The 19,723-nt window shown below is 44.2% G+C and overlaps 1 protein-coding gene across 2 annotated transcripts in view; it reads right to left on the bottom strand.

Moving 5' to 3' along the window:
• The window catches only part of LOC123401312 (bifunctional dethiobiotin synthetase/7,8-diamino-pelargonic acid aminotransferase, mitochondrial), a 41,021-nt gene extending 24,713 nt beyond the window's left edge, over positions 1-16,308 (bottom strand). For both annotated transcript variants that reach the window (XM_045095085.1, XM_045095086.1), the window contains exons 1-5: positions 15,594-16,308; positions 14,638-14,808; positions 14,283-14,544; positions 14,107-14,190; positions 13,837-13,957 (exon numbers count right to left, since the gene is read on the bottom strand). In XM_045095085.1, coding sequence (XP_044951020.1) covers positions 13,837-13,957; positions 14,107-14,190; positions 14,283-14,544; positions 14,638-14,808; positions 15,594-16,228 — 1,273 coding nt within the window. In that variant the 5' untranslated portion in view covers positions 16,229-16,308. The remainder of the gene's footprint in view (positions 1-13,836; positions 13,958-14,106; positions 14,191-14,282; positions 14,545-14,637; positions 14,809-15,593) is intronic.
• Between the last annotated feature and the right edge of the window lie 3,415 nt (positions 16,309-19,723).

The following is a 19,723-nucleotide window of genomic DNA, read 5'->3' as shown; positions in this document are numbered from 1 at the left end:
ATTTACATCTAATATTTTTTAGATATTATCTTAAAAGTTTCTTCTAACACCCCGCTTGCCATGGGACCTAGTGGTAAGTTCATGATCCACATGACACATGCTCACTCATTCTTTTATTGAGGACATACATGTACACGAACGAAAACTCCAAAAATTAGACATCCGTTGATCCTAGGAAACATTGAAAAACCCGACTACGACAGTACGACACTACCGAGCAAAGTCAAATGACAGTAAATAGATACATAAGTTCGAGTCTCTTAAATTGATTCTTGATGCAAATTCACTTATGGTAGGGTCAGATCAATTTTATCCAACAGTTTCTTGTAGATGCATGATATTGCCAAACCATTTAACCGTGCAAGATATGCATCATATATGTATGCGAAGGTAAATTAATTAATTAGCGACGTACCTACAAGGATTAGGGAATATGTAATAGTACGATGATATATACCTCGTACCAATCGCATCGGCGTCCTTAATTAGACGCTCAGAAACTAGGCACTCGACGATGTACATGTCCCGGCCTGCAGTCCACATCGCACGCCCGTTGCCTGGAAAACAGACACCGGCCGGAGGCCCTCGGCGCTGTCAATTGCCATGGCCTGGCGATGTGCGTGTGAGTTTTGTGTGGCTGGATCCATCTACCGGAGAATACTATCTGTCGGCGGCATGCAACTTGTGATCGGGGGTTCGGGATGATGCAAGAGAGAAGGGAATAGGGTAGTGAATTAGGGATACGATTCATGACGTACTGATTGGAGGACGTGATTGTTTTCTTATGGTGTACTTGCCTTATGCTGCTACGTCTTTCCTTTACTTGGGCTAATTTCTTTCCAGGAGAAGCTACGGACCACCAGCGTACAACATATATCGAGAGGGGGCCCCGAGGCGGCCGCCCCCTGCCCCCCCCCCCCCCCTCAGGGCCGGGCCTGGTGAGAAGACGCTTTTTGGCAACTCCGTGGGGGAAGAAACTTTGTCCATTGTGACGGTTGTTGTTACGAAGAGATCATCATCAAGGGTTCGCAATCTACAAGTGATATAAATACCCAATTTACTTATGTAGATGCAATTAATTCATATGTTGGTGTTGATGTTCAAGTGTATATGTGGATTGTCTAGCCCTTTCCATAAGTTCAGACTTTTGGTTGTGTTGCCTAGTAAGCTTAACATTGTATCAGGGCCTAAGGTCTTGAGTTCAAGTCCCGACTTTCACGGTTTATCCAAAAATTGTTGTTGCCCCCCCCCCCCCCGGTCCACGCATAGGCCTCTTGAGCCATACCTCTAAGACTATTCACGTGTTGGCTTCCCGCATTACACGTGAGAAGGGGTGTTGAAGTGTATATGTTGATTGCCTAGTGTTATAGTTATATTCTGGCCTATATGTTTTCCCCCTTGTATGAGGGGTTTCCTGCATATTTCCACCTGTACATGTATGTATATATTGGCCATTGGCCCTCAGGGAATACAAGTTGCATATTCGTTACATGGTATTAGAGCACAATGCAACTCGTGCTATTGATCCACACACATCGCCGCCGTCCTCCGTGTCGGCCGCTACTTTTCTCTTCTCGTAGCCGTTGGCTCTCCACGTCCGCTACTTTCTCAACGCAAGGCCGTCTCCTTCCCCTGTCACGTCCGTCCGCCTGGTGTGCCTACCGGCCTCATCCACCCGTTCCTCCCTCGCTCCGCTGCAGGATTCCTTGAGCTGTCGCAGCACTCCAGATCGAGCGGTCGCAGTACTTCCGAACGAGATGCCGCAACACTTCTCCACGCCAGATCGAGCCATCGTGTAGTCTGCCACAGGATCCGTTGAATCGCTCGGCCTAGTCCACTGCTCTGGATCGGTGGCCTCTGGATCGACTCGTTCCCTGGATCTCGTCCAAGTTGCCTGCTGCCTAATCTGCCTACCGGTGTCAAGCCCCCGACTGCATGTGGTCTTCGACTGGACCTGGTCTACGCCTGTTGGACTGCATCTGTTAGTGCGCTAGCTGCTTTGTCTCGTTCGGTTGTTGGTTCTTTTCAAGTAAAAAAATATGTTTTCATCGGGTTTGCATGTCCCTCACTGCCCGCTGACTCCTGGCGGTGTTTTCTTCACTACTCCTGTCTCGCACATGCACTTTCTATAAGCTCGGACTTTTGGTTGCGATGGCTAGTGCATGAAGCTTAACATGGTATCAAGGCCTAAGGTCTTGAGTTCAAGTCCTGGCTTTTGCAATTTATCCAAAAAAAATGTTGCTACACCCCTATGTGTCCATGTATAGGCCTCTTGAGCCATAGCTCCGAGTCTATTCACGTGTTGACTTCCCGCATCACACGTGAGAGGGGTGTTGAAGTGTATATGTGGATTTGCCTATCCCTTTCCATCAGTTCGGATTTTTGGTTGCGTTGGCTAGTGCATGAAACTTAACAATTGCTAGATCCTTTGATGATCATATTGTATCAGCTAACCCTAGAATTTTCAATTGCACATTTGATTACATGCAAGAGTTGATGCAAAAGTAATTTACATACTTAAACTTCTTATGATATTGGCAAGATGCAACACGTGTATTTGAACTCTCATGCTCACAAATCCATATATCGGTGAACAACAAGATTAATGCAATTAATCAATATGAGACATCTCGAACTCTCATGTATCGGTAACCCCACAAATCCATATGTCGATGCACAACATGATTAGTTTAGTTAATCATTACTCCCTCCGTTCCTTTATGTAAGGTGTATAATTTTCGGCACGATCACCGAGGCACAAAATTATAGAGAATTTAGGATGAAACTACCCTTGAAAATTTTATTGTTTAGTGGCAGGTAAACCAATTAGTACAAAAAAGTAAGAGATACATGCAATTGAGAGAGATACTTTCCTTCTTTTGCTACAAGGATAGATACATGCAATTGGGAGAGAGATATACTTCCCTTTTTCTGGAGGGCTACAATGGAATTACGGGGAATTGGAAGAAAGCACCTTACATTGTGGAACTTTAGCAAAAAAAAATACACCTTATATAAAGGAATGGACGGAGTACGAGACATCTCAAACACTCATGCATCGGCAACCCCACAAACCCATGTGCCAATGAACAACGTGGTTAGTTCAGTTTATCATTATGGAAGATCTCATGTTAAGAATTTCAATGCATGCAAGAGGATATTTTACTGTTCTATCCATTAGCAATTAACTCACAATATGCGAGTCTACCACTACACATGTCAATGGATGGGAGAACTAGCCATTCTGCTGCTAATTATTCGGCTAATTACCTTCAGCTGTCATGTGATACCCCTCATGTTACTACCCTTCAGCACCATATGCAAATGCTATATACATAATTCGGCTCCACACCTTCACAACGATTATAACCGAATGAGTAAAAGTTATGCATTAGTGCATATGCCTTCACCTAGTACTATAGCATATTATACATCCCCTACACAATTGCAAAGTTTCGGCATCACCCATGTTTCATTGTCGAAAGAGTAAAGCATAAGGGGACAATCCTAGACAAAACAGGCGCAAGTTACAAATGAAAAGTTTTTTAACCTCGATGGGCAGATATAGTGCTCTTTGAAAAAAGGTCAGCCCGATACACATAGCTCCCATTTGCGTAGGGTCGAGGGAAGGGTCTAACCACTTTGGGTCTTTAGTACGCAGCCTTCCCCTACATTTCTGCAAGAGGCTGTTTCCAGGAATTGAACCCAGAACTCATGGTTACAAAGCAACAGATTTACCGCTGAGCCAAGGTATAATGCTTTTTTGCCTTGAACACATAAAATAAAAGGGGGCAGATTCCATATCATGTTGCAACATGGGCTAAAATTAAGCAAGAAAAAAAGCTATGCAAATTGATAGACTTGATGAGAAGAGCGATTCAAATAATAAGGGTAGTTCAATTATTGAAAAGCCAAATCAAATCGTACATGTTTCGGATCTATCAAAACATAAGAGGCAAGCTTGGTTGAGCAAGGACATGGCAAGACGATCGTGCTTGATTTTTCCGGAGTTAAGGGAGCTTTAATTATGTACCATGAGTTTTGTGCCAAAGAAATTGACGAGCATCACCAGCAAACGCATGTAGCATTGTAGCCAAACAAAGTTTGGTTGACATGAAGCATTAGAGTGATGAGGCATAGGATCCAGAAGAAGAGGACAAGGTGTTGGAGAGCCATCAGTAAGCGGAGCAAGATATCATTCAAATCACGCAATCATCATGATTCCCAACAAGTTTGAATAGGTACATCTGACAAGTAATTTACCTATTTAAAAATCTGGTCGTATATTTATTATTGATATTGTTAGAAAGTGTATTGGTCTGGGAGTCCTATTAGACTCTGTTTCTTTTCCTTGCACCTCAAGTCTTGTGTACCCCTTGGGCCTTCAATAGAGATAAGTTGCTTTCCTAACATGGTATTAGAGCCTAGGTTTAGGTCTCTGGACGCCGCAACTCGTCCTTACGATCCACTCAATCAATCTATTCTTCTCTAGGTCGATCTCATCTTCCGACGGTTCTCTTCTCGATAGATCTCTTCGACTGTTATCGATGCCTCGACAAGATCGGGCCACCGCCAAGACGTACCGCTGGATGGTTGCCTTCCGCCAAGACGCGCAAGACGTGTCTGCTGCCTTCAGCCAACAGGGGCATAACGCGCGACTGCCAGCCTGCTTGCTGGCACGTGGTTCTAGCCATCCGGTCAAAATTGTGTTGACTAGATTGGTTCAGCAAAAGAAAGGAAAAAAGAAACATGTGCTACATGGTGCCGGTGTGCTGCTACGTGTTGCTAGCGTGCTACTGGCTGCTGCTATGTCTACTTGCTGCTACGTGGCGCCAGATGCCTCGGTTCCTTTCGATCTTGACTGTGTATTGTCGAGTTTGTCTCGCACATGCACTTTTCTTCGGTGTTTGTGCTCTTTTGCCGCCATTGCATCTAGTCTACTATGTGCTTTCTAGTTTTTATTTTATTTTCCGCTGCGCCCATCAAATCTATTGATATTTTGTGTTTCTCATGCCATGCGAGTCCACCAAACTTTTGTCCGTCGGCCTTTCTCCGGTCCTGATCCTTCTTATAGAACTTTTGTGGCCTACTTGCCCTTATTGTTTTCTATAGGATTTTCTGGACTCCTTTTGCATTGTCGATCTATGCCCATCATGCCTTAACCGCCGAGCTTCTTTCGCCGTCGGTTGTCATGGACTATGATTTTCCACGCAATGTTGTATTCTGTTGATGTGCCATCTTCTTTTGACCACCCGTCTTCTCTTAATACTTCTCTTGTATCTTCAAGTGATGTGGTGTCTTCCTCTGATGTGCCATCTCTTCGTTATCCCCCATGGCGATTCGACAGGTTTTGAAGACTCTTCATGCTGCGGCAACACTCTCAAGATGCAGATCTGAATTATCATTTTTTTCTAGTGTTACACTTCTTCAAGGGGGGTAGAAAGTATTAGTATTGGTCTAGGTGTCCTATTAGACTATGTTTCTTTTCCTTGCACCTTAAGTCTTGTATAATATATATATGCCCCTTGGGCCTTCAATAGAGATAAGTTCCTTTCCTAACAGATACATCTATAATTACAATTCTCATAAGAAATCTTGGAAGACCAATTGAGGGTAATTTGTTAGTTAGTAATAAGATTGTTACAAAGCATATCGGCCGACATATTATGCCATCTAGAGAGACCGATAGTGGCAATTTATTACAGCTAATGTTTTCCCCATTGTTTCATTCATACTTCGTTATGTCTGCATGGGTAGCTTTGCTTGTTTGGTGCTTGGTTTACACTTGGTCTCAAATAAGATATAGGTGTTGTGACTATTTTGGTTCAAAGACATAAGGCCGAGGTTACAAAAAAAGAGGAAGCCCATGCTTGTATAGTATCTTATCCGAAAGCATCGAAGAAAAAGTACAAAATGACGATCCATAACCGAATGGCGGGTGTCAAATTTGAATAATTCGTTTGCTTAGTTCCAAAGTTGTTCTCACAACAAGATCGGCTAGAGAATGAGAAGTGTACCTTTGATTTGAGCATTTGTGCTCATATCTTCGACATATTGCTGAAGAATGATTATATTAGGATTCTTGATAATCATCCATCAATAAAGGACGAATGTGTTGCAAGTTGCATAATTCATTCAAGCATAACATTAAGAATTGCAACATGTTTCGTTAAATAATGCAATCGACCATAGATAAAGGATGATTGAAATTTGTTGGAATGCAAAAGGATGACTAGTCTATTTCAATTGGTCTTGATGGCAAAAAGTTGTTGCAATGACTACTTCAAGTTGATTCATTCAAAGGTGGGAGGGTGAATACTGGAGATGATGGGATCGAGCTTTCAGGTAGAGAAATTGTTCAAAAGATGGACACTGAAGACATTCTCGAAGGTGGACATTTTAGCAAAGTTGTACTGAAGACATTAGGCACTTGGGGTGGGGGGCAAGGGAATTTAAAGACAAAAGGAAGGTCATGATAAGCACAAGAGCAAGAAAACAAAGGTTTTTGAGGAGTTGCTAGAAAAATACCAAAAGGAAAGTGAAGTGGAAATTGCTTATCGGCCAAGTAGTGCGAAGAAGACAAGATCGCCCCGAGACGCAAGTTTGAAGACCGGGGTTGGCCAAGGGAGGAGTTCAATACAGCTCCATTGTCCTCCTTTTGGGATGCCAATGGCAATGACATGGGTACCTCCTTATGTTGAGTTATCTCTACATTCATCATAGGACTGGTATGGTTCAAAGGCACAACTTCCATCATATAATCAAGACCATGCATGTTGTCTGGAATGTGCAAAATCAAAAAGAAATCAAGTGAATCGCTCCGAAGCTCAAGGAAAGAAGAAATCAAGAGAATTTAACATGTCAAGAAAGGCGACCGCAACAATGTATGGAAAAAGGGTCAAAATGTTGGAACATCAGCTACTAAAAGTAGAGAGGAAAAGGAAACAAATCTCAGTAGAGAAGTTGCCAAATCTGAACAAAAGGAGTTGGAAGTGCCCAAAATCAAGAAAGAATTGCCACTACTCAAATCAAAATCACAGTTGAGATGTCCACTCAGTCTATCAAGTTGGCAAAGGAAGAAGTTGCAAAGGCTCAATGCATAAGAGTTATAAGATGGAATGGATTTCCAAGAGGAGTATTCGAGTTCAGGATAAGAATGATGTGCAAACATCTAACATAAAGAGTGAACAGAAGTGAAGAAAATGAAGATTGAGCTAATAAGAAACTAAGCGGAAGATTCGCATCCACCCAAAAGATCTTCGGTTGGCACCTCATCCATATTCTTTATGGAAAATCTAATTGGATGTCGATCGGTAGTTGGCTTATCAGTAGAACTCGATCGTTCGTCGTCTGATCTAAGGCGTTGGAGCATTGCTCGTCATATGAAGCAACCCTTTCCTAACCAACACAATAACAGACACCTCATCTGCTCCTCTCGTGTTCTCCTGCAATTGTGGTAGCAATGTTCAGGATATCGATAACTGGTACCATATCAGCCGAGTGCCAAGTGGGGATTCAACGGCAAATCGGCCATGTAACTGAATTTATCGGTAACCCATTTATCGGGAGGTTAACTAGGGCCATATCTATATATCCTGGGCAATATAGCAACACGCAGTGTACTAAGTGTCTAAATATGCAATCTGGAGCTACATAGCACCAAGGAAAAGTGTTGCATTGAGGTTTTGATGATGTTAAAGCCAATCTGGAAGACCATAAACCTGCACATTGAAAAGTAGGGAGGCAACGTGCCAGCTTTAGGGCAAAAGATGCCCAGCAGTTAATCGCCCTTCTCGTATCGGAAGGGGTCTGGATAGCAGTTAACTGACCATATCGGCGGTTAATTGACCGATATTTGGAACAGCCGGTAGCCAATGTGACAACAACACGTCGTCTCTTGTCGGATGAGAGGCGACGCGGCACCTCTGATTCATCGAGGGATGGCAAAACCTTCCTTCAACACAATACAATGTCATCAGGAGAAGATCCGTCCAGGGGAGGCTTGATTTCTAGCACGGGGAAGGTGATTGGCAGTTGAAGAGGCATGATTCCCAAGTGGACTGAATGGACTCCGTGGCTGAGGGGGATTTCAGGGTGTTTGAAACTGCCTGTTAGGGGTGGTGCGTCGGCCTCTCTACCAGGAGAACAAGATGATGAGGACATCCCTACTACAGTTACACCCCGAGCCCCCTAACAACACCAGCTTAAGTTCCAAAAAGAAAAGGATTTATTGAAGGCCCAAGGGGCATATATATATTACACAAGAATTGAGGTGCAAGGAAAGTAAACATAGACTAATATGACTCCTAGACCAATACTAACACTTCCTACCACCACCCCGCCCCCCTCACATGCAAAGTGTATGAAATAGCATTGTATTTGAGGAAGTGTAATACTAAAAAAATGATAATCCAAATCCGCGTCTTGAGAGTGTCGTCGTAGCATGAAGAGTCTTCAAAACCTGTCGAGTCAAGCCAAAGGGGATAACGAAGAGATGGCACATCAGAGGAAGACACCGCAACACTTGAAGATACAAAAGAAGTATCAAGAGAAGATGGGATGTCAAAAGAAGATGGCACATCAAGAGAATAAAGCATTGCGCAGAAAATCATGGTCCCCGACAACCGGCAATGAAAGAAGCTCGGCGGTTAAGGCGCGATGGGCGTAGATCGACAATGCAAAAGGAGTCCAGAAAATCTTATATAAAACAACAAGGGCAAGTAAGCCACAAAAGTTGTATAGAAAAGATTAGGACGGGAGAAAGGTTGACGGACAAAGGTATGGTGGACTCGCATGGCACGAGAAAACACAAAATATCAAGGCAGCTTATCTTTATTGAATGCCCAAGGGGCATATATATATTACACAAGACTTGAGATGCAAGGAAAGTAAACATAGACTAATGGGACTCCTAGACCAATACTAATACTCCGTCGGTTCGAAAATTTATGTCTTAAGTTTGTCTAGAAATGGATGTATCAAAATACTAAAACGTGACTAGATACATTCATATCTAGATAAATCTAAGACAAGAATTTTGGGACAGAGGGAGTACTTCCTAACATGTACCACTCAAGAATGGATGGCCTAACACAGACAAGCGGGACACGCACTGGAGTACGATCAAGCATGGAGATGGCACAAGCGTACAAGGAATGAAAACAGAGCTTCAAGTGGCGATTTCAGGACTTTGAAGCTACTACGATAACATATGAGAGACATGGACGAAATATACAAGATGACACTATAATTTCGCCCATAGCCATCTATAGGTGGTGCGCCACCTCAGTTTCGGACCAGGCCCATGTAATCTCAGATTAAAAGACTACATGCAGTTTTTAGAATAGGAAGGAGACCGACTTAAGCTTCGGTTCGACCACCCCACCCCCTCCCCCTTTATACATCTTTAAATATCCCTTAGGGTGCCGAATTAGGGTTTGGGTTTTGTTTGATTGAGTTTTAGCATTCGCTGTCCATAGACACGAGAGTCGCAAGACCCCATGTATTATGCGTCATCGGAACCCCATTGTATTAATAAAGTACTCCCTCCGTCCCATAATATAAGAGCGTTTTTTTACACCAGGACGAAGGGAGTACTTCCTAATACCAGCAATTCAAATTTTGCATATCTTAAATTCTTACATGTTCTTCGATTACATGCAGGGATTGATCTTAGCGATCAGGTTGATCTTATTTCCAATACTGTCAATAATCATGGAGTTGGTTCAACGATTGCTAAGGTGCCGTCGAGTGTTTGGTGTAGTTGAAAGTCTCCTCGACCAAAATCGATACTATCTCATCAAAAACCCGGCTCCCTTGTACCTATCACAAGAGGGTGGTCATGACAGTTCGACAGGTGGCTTTCAAGAGGGTGGACATGATAGATGTTGATCTTTATCACCGAACGGTTGATAGTCTTTGGAAGTTCTTGGATGAAGACAAAGCAAGAATTGCTATGGGAGAGGTACATGAAGGCATTTTGTGGCACTCATCAGTCAAAACACTGAAGTGGTTGTTGCGCATGCTAAATTTTATTGACCAACAATGATTAATTATTGCTTCTGATATTATGAAGGGTGTGAAGCTTGTCAAAAGTTTGGTGATATAGCTCCTGGGGCTATGTTGCATCCCATCGTCAAGTTGTGGCCATTCAGAGGTTGGTGATTGGACTTCATTGAACAGATTTACCCTCCTTCAAAGGGGCATCGGTTTGTGTTGTACGTAAATCAGCGCCTCACAAAAATATGGCTCGCGTGGAGGTAATTCAATTCATTTATGAGCACGTCATCCATGAATTCTGTATTCCTCAAACATTAACTTCAGGTCAAGGTTCATCTTTTATATCGAGTCAAGTAAAAGAATTGACCAAATCTTATAAGATAAAGTTGCTCAATTCATCCACATTATGCCCAAGCCAATGGACAGGCCGAATCTAGCAATAAGATAATAATTAAAATCGTCAAGAAGAAGATTGAAGATAATCCAAGAAGATGGCAATGGGTAGTCCAAGGCTTTGTTGGCGCATACAATCTCAAGGCATGATGAAAGTGCATCTAATCCCTGAGTGGTTTTGGTAATTAATAACAATATACTCCCTTCGTCACAATTTAGAAAGCATGCACATGTACCTAGGTCATTAATTTGACTTATATAAAATATATTGTTTAACATAAAAATTATATCATTAGAAAATAGAACATCTAAAGTTTCTAATGATATATTTTTGTAATATATGCCTCTAATTAAGTTGGCCAAATTGATGACCTAGGTACATGTGCCGAACTTGTAAACTGAGACGGAGGGAGTATATATCATTGAACTAATGCTTCTCAAATAATATTTCAGGTACAGTTCAATGTAGGTATGGCTATAGGACGGAGATGTGGACCCCTCAAAATAAAAAGGACAAATGTTGGGAAAGCTTCAAGACACTACATTTTTTGTTAAGTGATCCAAGATCAATACTATTAAAAGGGGATGAGGTTTTGATCATGAATCATTTGCTTGGATTGAAAGTGCTTAGAAATATTGCTCCGAAAACCCTCAGCCACACCCTCACATTATTAATTTGTCCAAAATCCTAAAGTCAAACTCGGTCCCACCGAACCATCTATCCCGAACTCACTGAGTTACACTTAACAGAGCCGCTGCCTAAACCCTAACGCCTTGGTCTCACCGAGATGACTCTTCGGTCCACCAAAGAGCACCTGCCAACCTTCTGTTGCCTATTGATTTCATCTCGGAATTTTCGAGTGGTTTCAATGATCTCACCGAAGTGTGGAAAGTGCTTAGGTCATCACCCATCGGTCTCACCGAGTTGTTTCATCCGGTCTCACCGAAAAGCCTAAAGTTCAGACCTTTTGCACTAGTCGGTCTCACCAAGTGGTTTTACACAGTGCCACCAAGTTGTGCATAAAGGTATGTAACGATTGCATATTTGGTGGAGCCCTATGTGGACTCGCGCAACTGTTACCCCCGTGGGTTGAAGTCTCCGTCAACGTGGACATACGATAGCACCACCTATCGAAACCACATCAAAAATCACCGTGTCATAATTGTGTTTGATTATCTCCAACCCCTCCTTTACGTTCATGTGCAAAGTCTTTACTTTTCGTTGCCTACTATATTAGACTTGCATGTGTAGGGTGTGACTAGACTTGCTAGTATTGCTAAAATCTGCCAAGGACTAAAATTAGGAAAAGGCTGGGTTTTTATTGGTCAGTAGTCTAATTACCGCCCCCCCCCCCTCTAGACCTACTTACGATCCTACACATGGTGCTACAATCGTAACTCCATATGAGCTTGTGTATGGATAAGAGGTGGTTCTAACCGTTGAGGTAGATCTGGACGCCTTGAGATTAGCTAAGCAAAACGACTTATCGGCGGTGGATTTTCACAATTTGATGATAGACAATCTTGATGAAGTCGTCGATAAGTGTTTGGTTTCTTTCAAGGTCATAGAGAAAGACAAGCTAAGGGTGGCAGGAGCTTACAACAAAAAGGTCAACTTGAAGAACTTTCAAGTTGTTGATCTAGTGTGGAAGGTGATTCTACCAATTGGCTCAAGAGCAACAAGTTTAGGAAGTGGTCTCCGGGTCGGGAAGGTCCTTTTAAGATTGTGAGGGTGGTTTCCATAAATTAGAACTGGGTGGAATCTTTACAAGGAATCTTCTCCCCCAACTCTCAATGGTATATTTGAAGAAGCTTTATCCACATGTGTAGCAGGAAGCCTGGGCATTCATGGCCGATACTTGATTATCACAATTAGGCCTTATAACACGGTTGATAAACTGTTATTGCCTTGAGAATATGTATGAACATGTCCTTAGTCTTCAAAATAGGTGCAAGTTATTTTTTGGCCCACAAGCTTTGACCAAAAATAAGGGGGAGTGTGTTGATAACCAAGTTAGACACACAATACTTGGAAGGCAAGAAAGAGAAAAAAAGGGGGGAGGAAAGTTGCCCACATGGAAAGAGATTAGATGATTGAATCAGATAAGCATGTATTTAGATTAGGAGCCCTACTCTCTTACAGTAAGACTAGCCGCCCTTTAAATATGTGAAGGGTGATGGCTGATTGGACCACACACAATCGGACAAATCAATCTACTACTTTTATCTTTTACCTACGTCTCCTTTGCCCTGGTTTTTTGCTGCTTCTTCGTCTTCAATGTCAACGAACCTCAACACTCTAGGGGCAGCCAAGCCGACCTAGGGCAGCCCATTGTCGCCACACTTCCTGACGTGGTCCCTCCCGGGCGTGTGGGGCATCGGGTCTCAAGAGACCTCGTCGGCATGTCTTGCGTATCGCACTCCCAGTGAGGCTCCTCTCACGACGTGTCTAGCGTATCACGCTCGACGTCGGAGGCACACAGTAACGTGTTCAGGTGCGAATAGTAAGCTCTAAATTGCGGAATTTGTTAGCTAAAAGGTACTTTAAACAAGTCATCTTTCATACTAATACACTATTTTATTCATTAAGGGTGACTTATACTCGTGTAGTTTGATCATGTTGCACATACATTATAAGGGCATTTCTAACCGATCCCCTATCCGGCGTTAGAGGAGTAAAAAGTCGGTTTTACTCCTCTAATACGCATCGAATCGATCCCCAAAAACGGTTAGTGGAGGAAAAATTATCCTCCAGCGCCTCTCCCTCCCGTAAATATACTCCGTCTGGAGGCGGCCGAGGATAATTTTTCTTCACGCAAAGGCCTCCTTGTGGCCGGCCGGGGACTCGCGTGAAGCTCCCTTGGCCTCGCCGGCAACCCCTGACCGTAGTACTACTGGTACGGCCACTGCATGCTGCTGCTGCTCGCCGCCGCCAGTGCCTGCTGCTGCTCCTCACCCGGTGCGTGCTGCTGCTGCTGCTCCTCGCCGCCTGTGCGAGCTGCTGCTGCCATTCGCCGCTGGTGCGTGCTGCTCGCCGCTGCTCCTCCCCGCTGCGTGCTGCTACTGCTGCTGCTCCCCGCCGCCAGTGCATGCTGCTGCTGCTGGTCGCCACCACCGGTTTGTGCTGCTGCTGCTGGTGGTCGCCACCACCGGTTTGTGCTGCTGCTGCCGTTGCTCCTCCCCGCTGTGTGCTTCTGCTGCTGCTTGCCGCCGGCGTGGTCACCATGGCTGCCACTCGCCACGGAGGTGCATAGCAAGTGTTCGGCGAAATGTATGAGCCAAATTTAAGTTTACTCCGTCATATATAGGGGATCAGCTAGGTCTGGCCAAAACTTAGTGGAGTAAATATACTCCACTAAGGTTTACTCCAAGGTTTACTCCTCTATTTTTTAAGGGATCGGTTAGAAATGCCCTAATAGATGAAAAACAAGTAAAAGCACCAACCTTTACCGATCCCCCCAAGCAAAAGTTCAGCACAACGAAGAGCAGGCTCATGAGCATTCTCTGGAAACATCACATGGCCATACCTAGCAGCAGCGTAGCCCATATCTCTTGCAAGTTCAATCTGATGATGAAAAGAGAAATTTAGGCTACAAAAATTGCATGTCAATAGTTCAACATACAGAACTTTAGCCATAAAACATTTGCAATAAGAGTTCCCTTAGCAAACCAAGGTAAAAGAGATTCTGAAAATACAGGAAGTGCAAGAATAACCTGCAACTTAGAATCAGGTCCTTGAGTCCACCAACTTGCACATGCATCAAACTGAGGGATCATCATCATCTTGTTGTCTTTCACCTACATCAAAAGATACCATAATAATGCCGCTAATGTTTCAAAGCTTCATTTCAAAATTCTTTTCGAAAGCTTGGAATATGGATTGGACAAACCTTGTATGCTGAAAAACTCTCACCACAGCGCGAATCAATTACTGTAACACAATCTACAGGTACAAGATTGTGCTGAGTGAAGGGCCACCACAGTAAATCCTTTGATTTTCTTTGCATACTGTTTAACCTCTGAATTCTTGTCAAATGAAAAGATCGCAGGGCATCTTCAAGCAAACCAAAAACTGAAGATGATTCGGAAAACCAATCAGTTAGGTCATCTGATGGATCTTCTGGAATAGGTGGCAAAACAAGCACTGGTACCCTAAATAGTACAAACATTGTGAAGTTGTCGTATCAATGAAATTGGAGCTGCTAAAACATTTATAAAAATAACAAAAAGACTGAACCGTGTTACCTGTTTCTTAAGTAAGAAAGCAAGAACTTGTTGTTTGACAAACCATGATCTTCCAAAATTACTGCGCTAACATCATACCCCCTGAGCAACAAAGTTTCATATGCCGATAAAGTGCATGAAATACCACCAAGACGACCATCTCCAACAAGAATAGTAGGCAACCTAAACTGCCTGCCAAGAGTCACGTAATCACGAGGTGTGTTGATGTAAATCAGTCTAATAAACCTAGCAGTAAAGAAGCTTGTGCAAACAGTTAAATAGGCCACAAGGTTCTTTAAAAATAGATGTAATGATGTAACCAGTTCAACCATGGTTAAAAGAATTTCAAAGTATGCTCGATGTCTGGTAATAACACCATAAGTTCCCAAGAAACAAAGCATGTTAAAAGAAGAGATGAGCGTGTAGACATACATCAGAAATATTTCAGAAACGGTCACCAAATATGTGATTACTTTCAGCACTTGTAAAATAAAAACATAAATTTGATCCAGTTAATGAAAGGTTGAAAACACAACAAATCAGCACGATATCCAACATATAACATCAAGAGAACTTCAAAGCAGCAGATCGTTCACCGCAATTATCATGCTCGCTAACCACCATTGTTATCTCCAGCTTGCATGATATCTTCTTACAAACTACCAATGTGATAGTGATTTCAATGGAAGAAGCTAATGATTTTTTTAGGTATTGAGATCCCTTGTGAATAGACAGAACAAACATCAGACTATACCACTGAACTAAACACTGGAAACAAGTATATATAACAGAAACGTCAATTGCATCATACACTAAATTGCGCACCATTTCATTCCCTCGATTAATTCAGACTTCTTTTTCTGAGAAATCAATTAATTCAAACTAAACACCCCGCAAAACATGCTTACTAGTACGCGTTTGGTAACATTAAATAAGTAAAACAGCAAATTTACCGCTGAAGAGGCATTACAACGCACCTGTAGAGATCGCACTGCAGCGTGCCAGACGGGCCCGGGCTGGCCACGCCGCCGGCAGTCTCGACCAGCTTCCACACATCCCCCTCCCCCTTCCCCAAATTTTCCCCCTCGACGAGGCACGCTGCCAGGAGCGACCTCACATGCGCGTCTTCTACCGCCATCCCCTCCCTCTCCGCCGCCAGGTGCGGCGACACCGCCTCCCGCCATGCGTACAGCGTCCTGCAAGCCAGAAGCTTCCTCACCGCCTCACCCTCCCCGTCGTAGGAGAAGGCCGCCTCCTCGCGGGAAGGGGATTGGGTTTCCACTGACGGGGCAGGGGAGAGGGTGTCGATGGAGGCGGCGAGGTGCGCGGCGTGGGAGGGGCGGAGAAGCGCGGGGACCCTGCGGTAGAGGAACCCCGCGTCGGAATCGTCGGGGAAGCCGGTCTGGAGCGGTTTGAGGTAGAGGACGGCAGAGGGGGAAGCGGCGTGGGAACGGAGGAGGGAGGCGGCGAGGCCAGCGGAGACGAGGGTCTTGCCGACGCCGGTGTTGGCGCCGAAGACAGCGAAGGTCGGCGAGGAGAGGGGTAAGGCGGAGGAGAATGAGGAGGAGTAATGGAGCCGACGGGCATGGCGGAGTAGGAGGCGACGGAGCATGGCTGCTGGCTCGGGTTCTACATACGGGGGTTTGGGAGGAAGAACAGCGGGGCCGAAGAACAGAGTATGATAAGCTACAGAATGCCGAATGATTTGCAAAAGCAAAGGGGAGTACTAGGCGCCGGCGCGCCGGCGCGAGCGCCAGCGCCGGTCGCAGGCTGACCGTCCGATATGCACAGGGACCGTCAGATCTTGCAACAAATTTCGACGCTATGCAGCATTTTTCGCAACGGTTGCAACAAAAAATTAATTATAGCAAAAAAATATCTACATGATCGTAGCAAAAAAACAAAGAAGATGATGCGTGGTAGCAAAAGTTAAACGCCGATTGTAGCAAAAATCTACATGACGTGTATGCAACTTTTTCAGCGAACGGTTGCAGCAAAAAATGATGCCGGTTATAGCAAAAAATAGCACGGTTGTAGCAAAAGTCAAAACGCCGGTTGTAGCAAAAATTCAACGAACTCGAGTTGCAACCAAACGTATATGCAACTTTTTTACTGTACAAATCTAGTAAATAAAAAACGCTTGTAGCAAATATGAACGTTGGTCGCAACAAATTTACACGAGAAAAAAGCTGCATAAAAAACATTTGTAACAAAAAAATACACGATTGCAGCAATTTTTACAGAAAAATGATGCATACACCTGCCAGCTAGCGCGACCCGCGCGCGACCGGCCGAACGATTCGGCCGGCGCGCCAGGGGGGAAACGTTTCCCTTTGCAAAAGGAAAACGATCTGAATCATCCGGCTGATTTGGCGTGGACGCCACGCGTGGTGTGGACCACACGTGCAAAGTCTTTTATCTCGGGAAAGCGTTAGGCATCAGACTACAGGCGTTTTAGCATCCATCAAACTATTTATGCACCGTCGGATCAGGGGCAATGGAATCCATCAGATTAGTGGGATGTACAGGTTGAGAGGGTTTAAAAGCCTGTAATTAAGCGGTCGGGCGTACACAATAACTCTCCCTAAAAGTACGCCCTCGACATACGTCTTCCTCCCGCGGGAGAAAAGCTCGTCTGTTGTGCCTCTTCCTCCCGCGCGCATGCTTCCTTTGAGAGACCAGAATCTGCAGAAATGGCGCATCTAAGACGTGATATCAAGTATAGGGGGTTTCTGATGCAATCTGGCGGCATGGATCGTGTAGTACCAGCGGTTTTAAAGGCGTTTTGGGTGTTGTGGCTTCGAGTAATCCGACGTACATGAATCCGTTTGTGCTGAATATTGGAGATGAGGAGGTAACATGAACACCTTGGTACATATTCAGAGTTTTTAGCTGTCCTTTTTCGGATGTTTATTGTAGCTCTGATGTATGTTGGTAGTCTGATGCATTGTTTGGCTGGTTTTTAACCCAAACATGAGGGATCCTTGATGAATCTGTATGATGAATGTGAGAGCAAGTAGTTAGAAGCACGTTTTGTTGCCTGTAGATTCAAATTTATTTGCTGATGGAAGCTTAGACTGTATTGCCGTTGTCTGTGTTCAGAATATGTTGTGGTCTGGTAGAACCGTATAGGTTCAGATATATTCATATGTGGTCTCTGTTTCAGTTGTGTTCAACTTGGGCCCATTGTTTTGGCTCTGCGATTTCATGTGTACAATGGTGATGCTAAAAAAAATTCTTTGTGGGATGAAATCATGGAGGACATTGAAGGGGACACATATGCTCCATGTGGTAATGATGCAACAACTACTCGACCAGCTGCGCCATATGTTAGATTAGTCTTTGAGACCATTGAGGAAGCACAACCGGCCAGCCGCATATGGACTCTGGAGCATGAGCGATTCTTTATCTTTTTTAGTCATTATTGATTGTCACCTGAGAAAAAAGAGTAATGTGATGGGTTAGCAAAATTTGTATGCTTGTATTAGGCACGGCAGCAAAATTACAATGCAAAAAAAATGAATGCATTTTTCATGACGGGAGCACAAAAAAGTGGCCACATTAGCAGAGGGATATGTTACACTAAGAGGACTCAGAATACGGTGCATGACACAGGCATTAGTAAGTTGCTTCCATTGAGTGGATGCTTATACGGGTGGAAGCATTTTTATAAACAACCAAATCAGAACCCGTACACTCCAGACGCATATGTGTGTGATGCAATTTTCAGATGCGACCAGGTTCATTTGTGCTATTCAATGGAAGCAAGGGGTTTTCAAAAAAAGGGATACATAACAAATTTGCCGCCCAATGTGTGTGTAGATTTTACACAGGATGCATATTGGGATGTATTGTATTAGGCACGACAGCAAAATACAGTGCAAAAAACTGAATCCTTTGTTTCGTGACAGGAGCATAAAAAATGGGCACACGATGAATATGGCGCATGACACAGGCATTAGTAGGTTGCTTCCATTGAGTGGATGCTTATCCTAGTGGCTGGTTTTCATGGAAGCATTTCTATAAAACGAACGAATCAGAAACCATACACTGCAGAACCTAGTGCTAGCGACGTCAATGGAGAGGACGTCGACCGACACCAACAACACCCCCTTTTCCATAAAAGCGGCCATGCCTGACATGCTATTCAAGAAATAAAACAATATAGGTACACTCAGGGTGCAACTAACAGGAAGATGTGCATTTGTGTTGGTTATACTATTGAAGCAGGCAATCAAATTAAAGGGTGCATGTTTTGTTCTCCTGTTTATGTTGACGAAGCACCGAATGATATTCTATGAAGCTTTGTAAAATTCTACCGAAAGCAAGTAACTTAGATTATAACATATTGCGAAAATAGAAAAGGGAGCATACAATGACAATGTTTGAAACAATAATGCAAAGCATGGAAGCATTTGACATAGGAAGCATATTGGGGGTGTACTTGAACTATAAATTGCGCATATAGGAAGCACGGGTACCATGTATAAAAATTCAAACCAAAATGTTATTCCATGAATGAACATAGGGAACATTTAGTCTACTAGGATGAATTAGACAGCATATTTCATTGCAAAAAGATGAGAACAAACCCCAAATCTGGGACAATGCACAAAAAAACAGAGTACCTATGAACTGGGGATGGGGAGCTCCAGAAATTGGCGGCCGATGTAATGCGGCAGATTCAATCGACGGGTGAAGCCTTGGCGATGGTGCGGATGGAATGAGGGTGCCTGCTCCGCTCGCCGCCGACGTGGTGGTAGATCCGAGGGGGGGTCGAGCTGGTGGTGCGGGGCGGGTCGAGCACAGGCGGTGAGCTAGATGTGTCGGTGGGCGGTGATGGTTGCGTCGATGGCCGGTGGGGCAGCGGGTTCTGTGGCATGTTGAGGCAACGACGTTGGCTGGTGGCGGTGGAGGAGATTCCGCTGCAGGCGGCGAGGGTGAGTTGGGGAAACGGATGAGGGGGCAGAGGATGGCGCGGGGTTGTCGATGCATGGACGCTCCGGTGGTCGGTCCGGTGGACGGTGATGCTGGCGTCGGTGGCCGGTGGGGGCAGCGGGGTCGGTGCCTGTACTGGTGGCGTCGTTGGTTGGTGACGATGGAGGGG

The sequence above is a fragment of the Hordeum vulgare genome, chromosome 6H, assembly GCF_904849725.1.
Source record: "Hordeum vulgare subsp. vulgare chromosome 6H, MorexV3_pseudomolecules_assembly, whole genome shotgun sequence".
NCBI classification, from domain to species: domain Eukaryota; kingdom Viridiplantae; phylum Streptophyta; class Magnoliopsida; order Poales; family Poaceae; genus Hordeum; species Hordeum vulgare.
The sequence above is the reverse complement of the archived record's forward strand: the minus strand, read 5'-3'. Positions and strand labels throughout refer to the sequence as shown.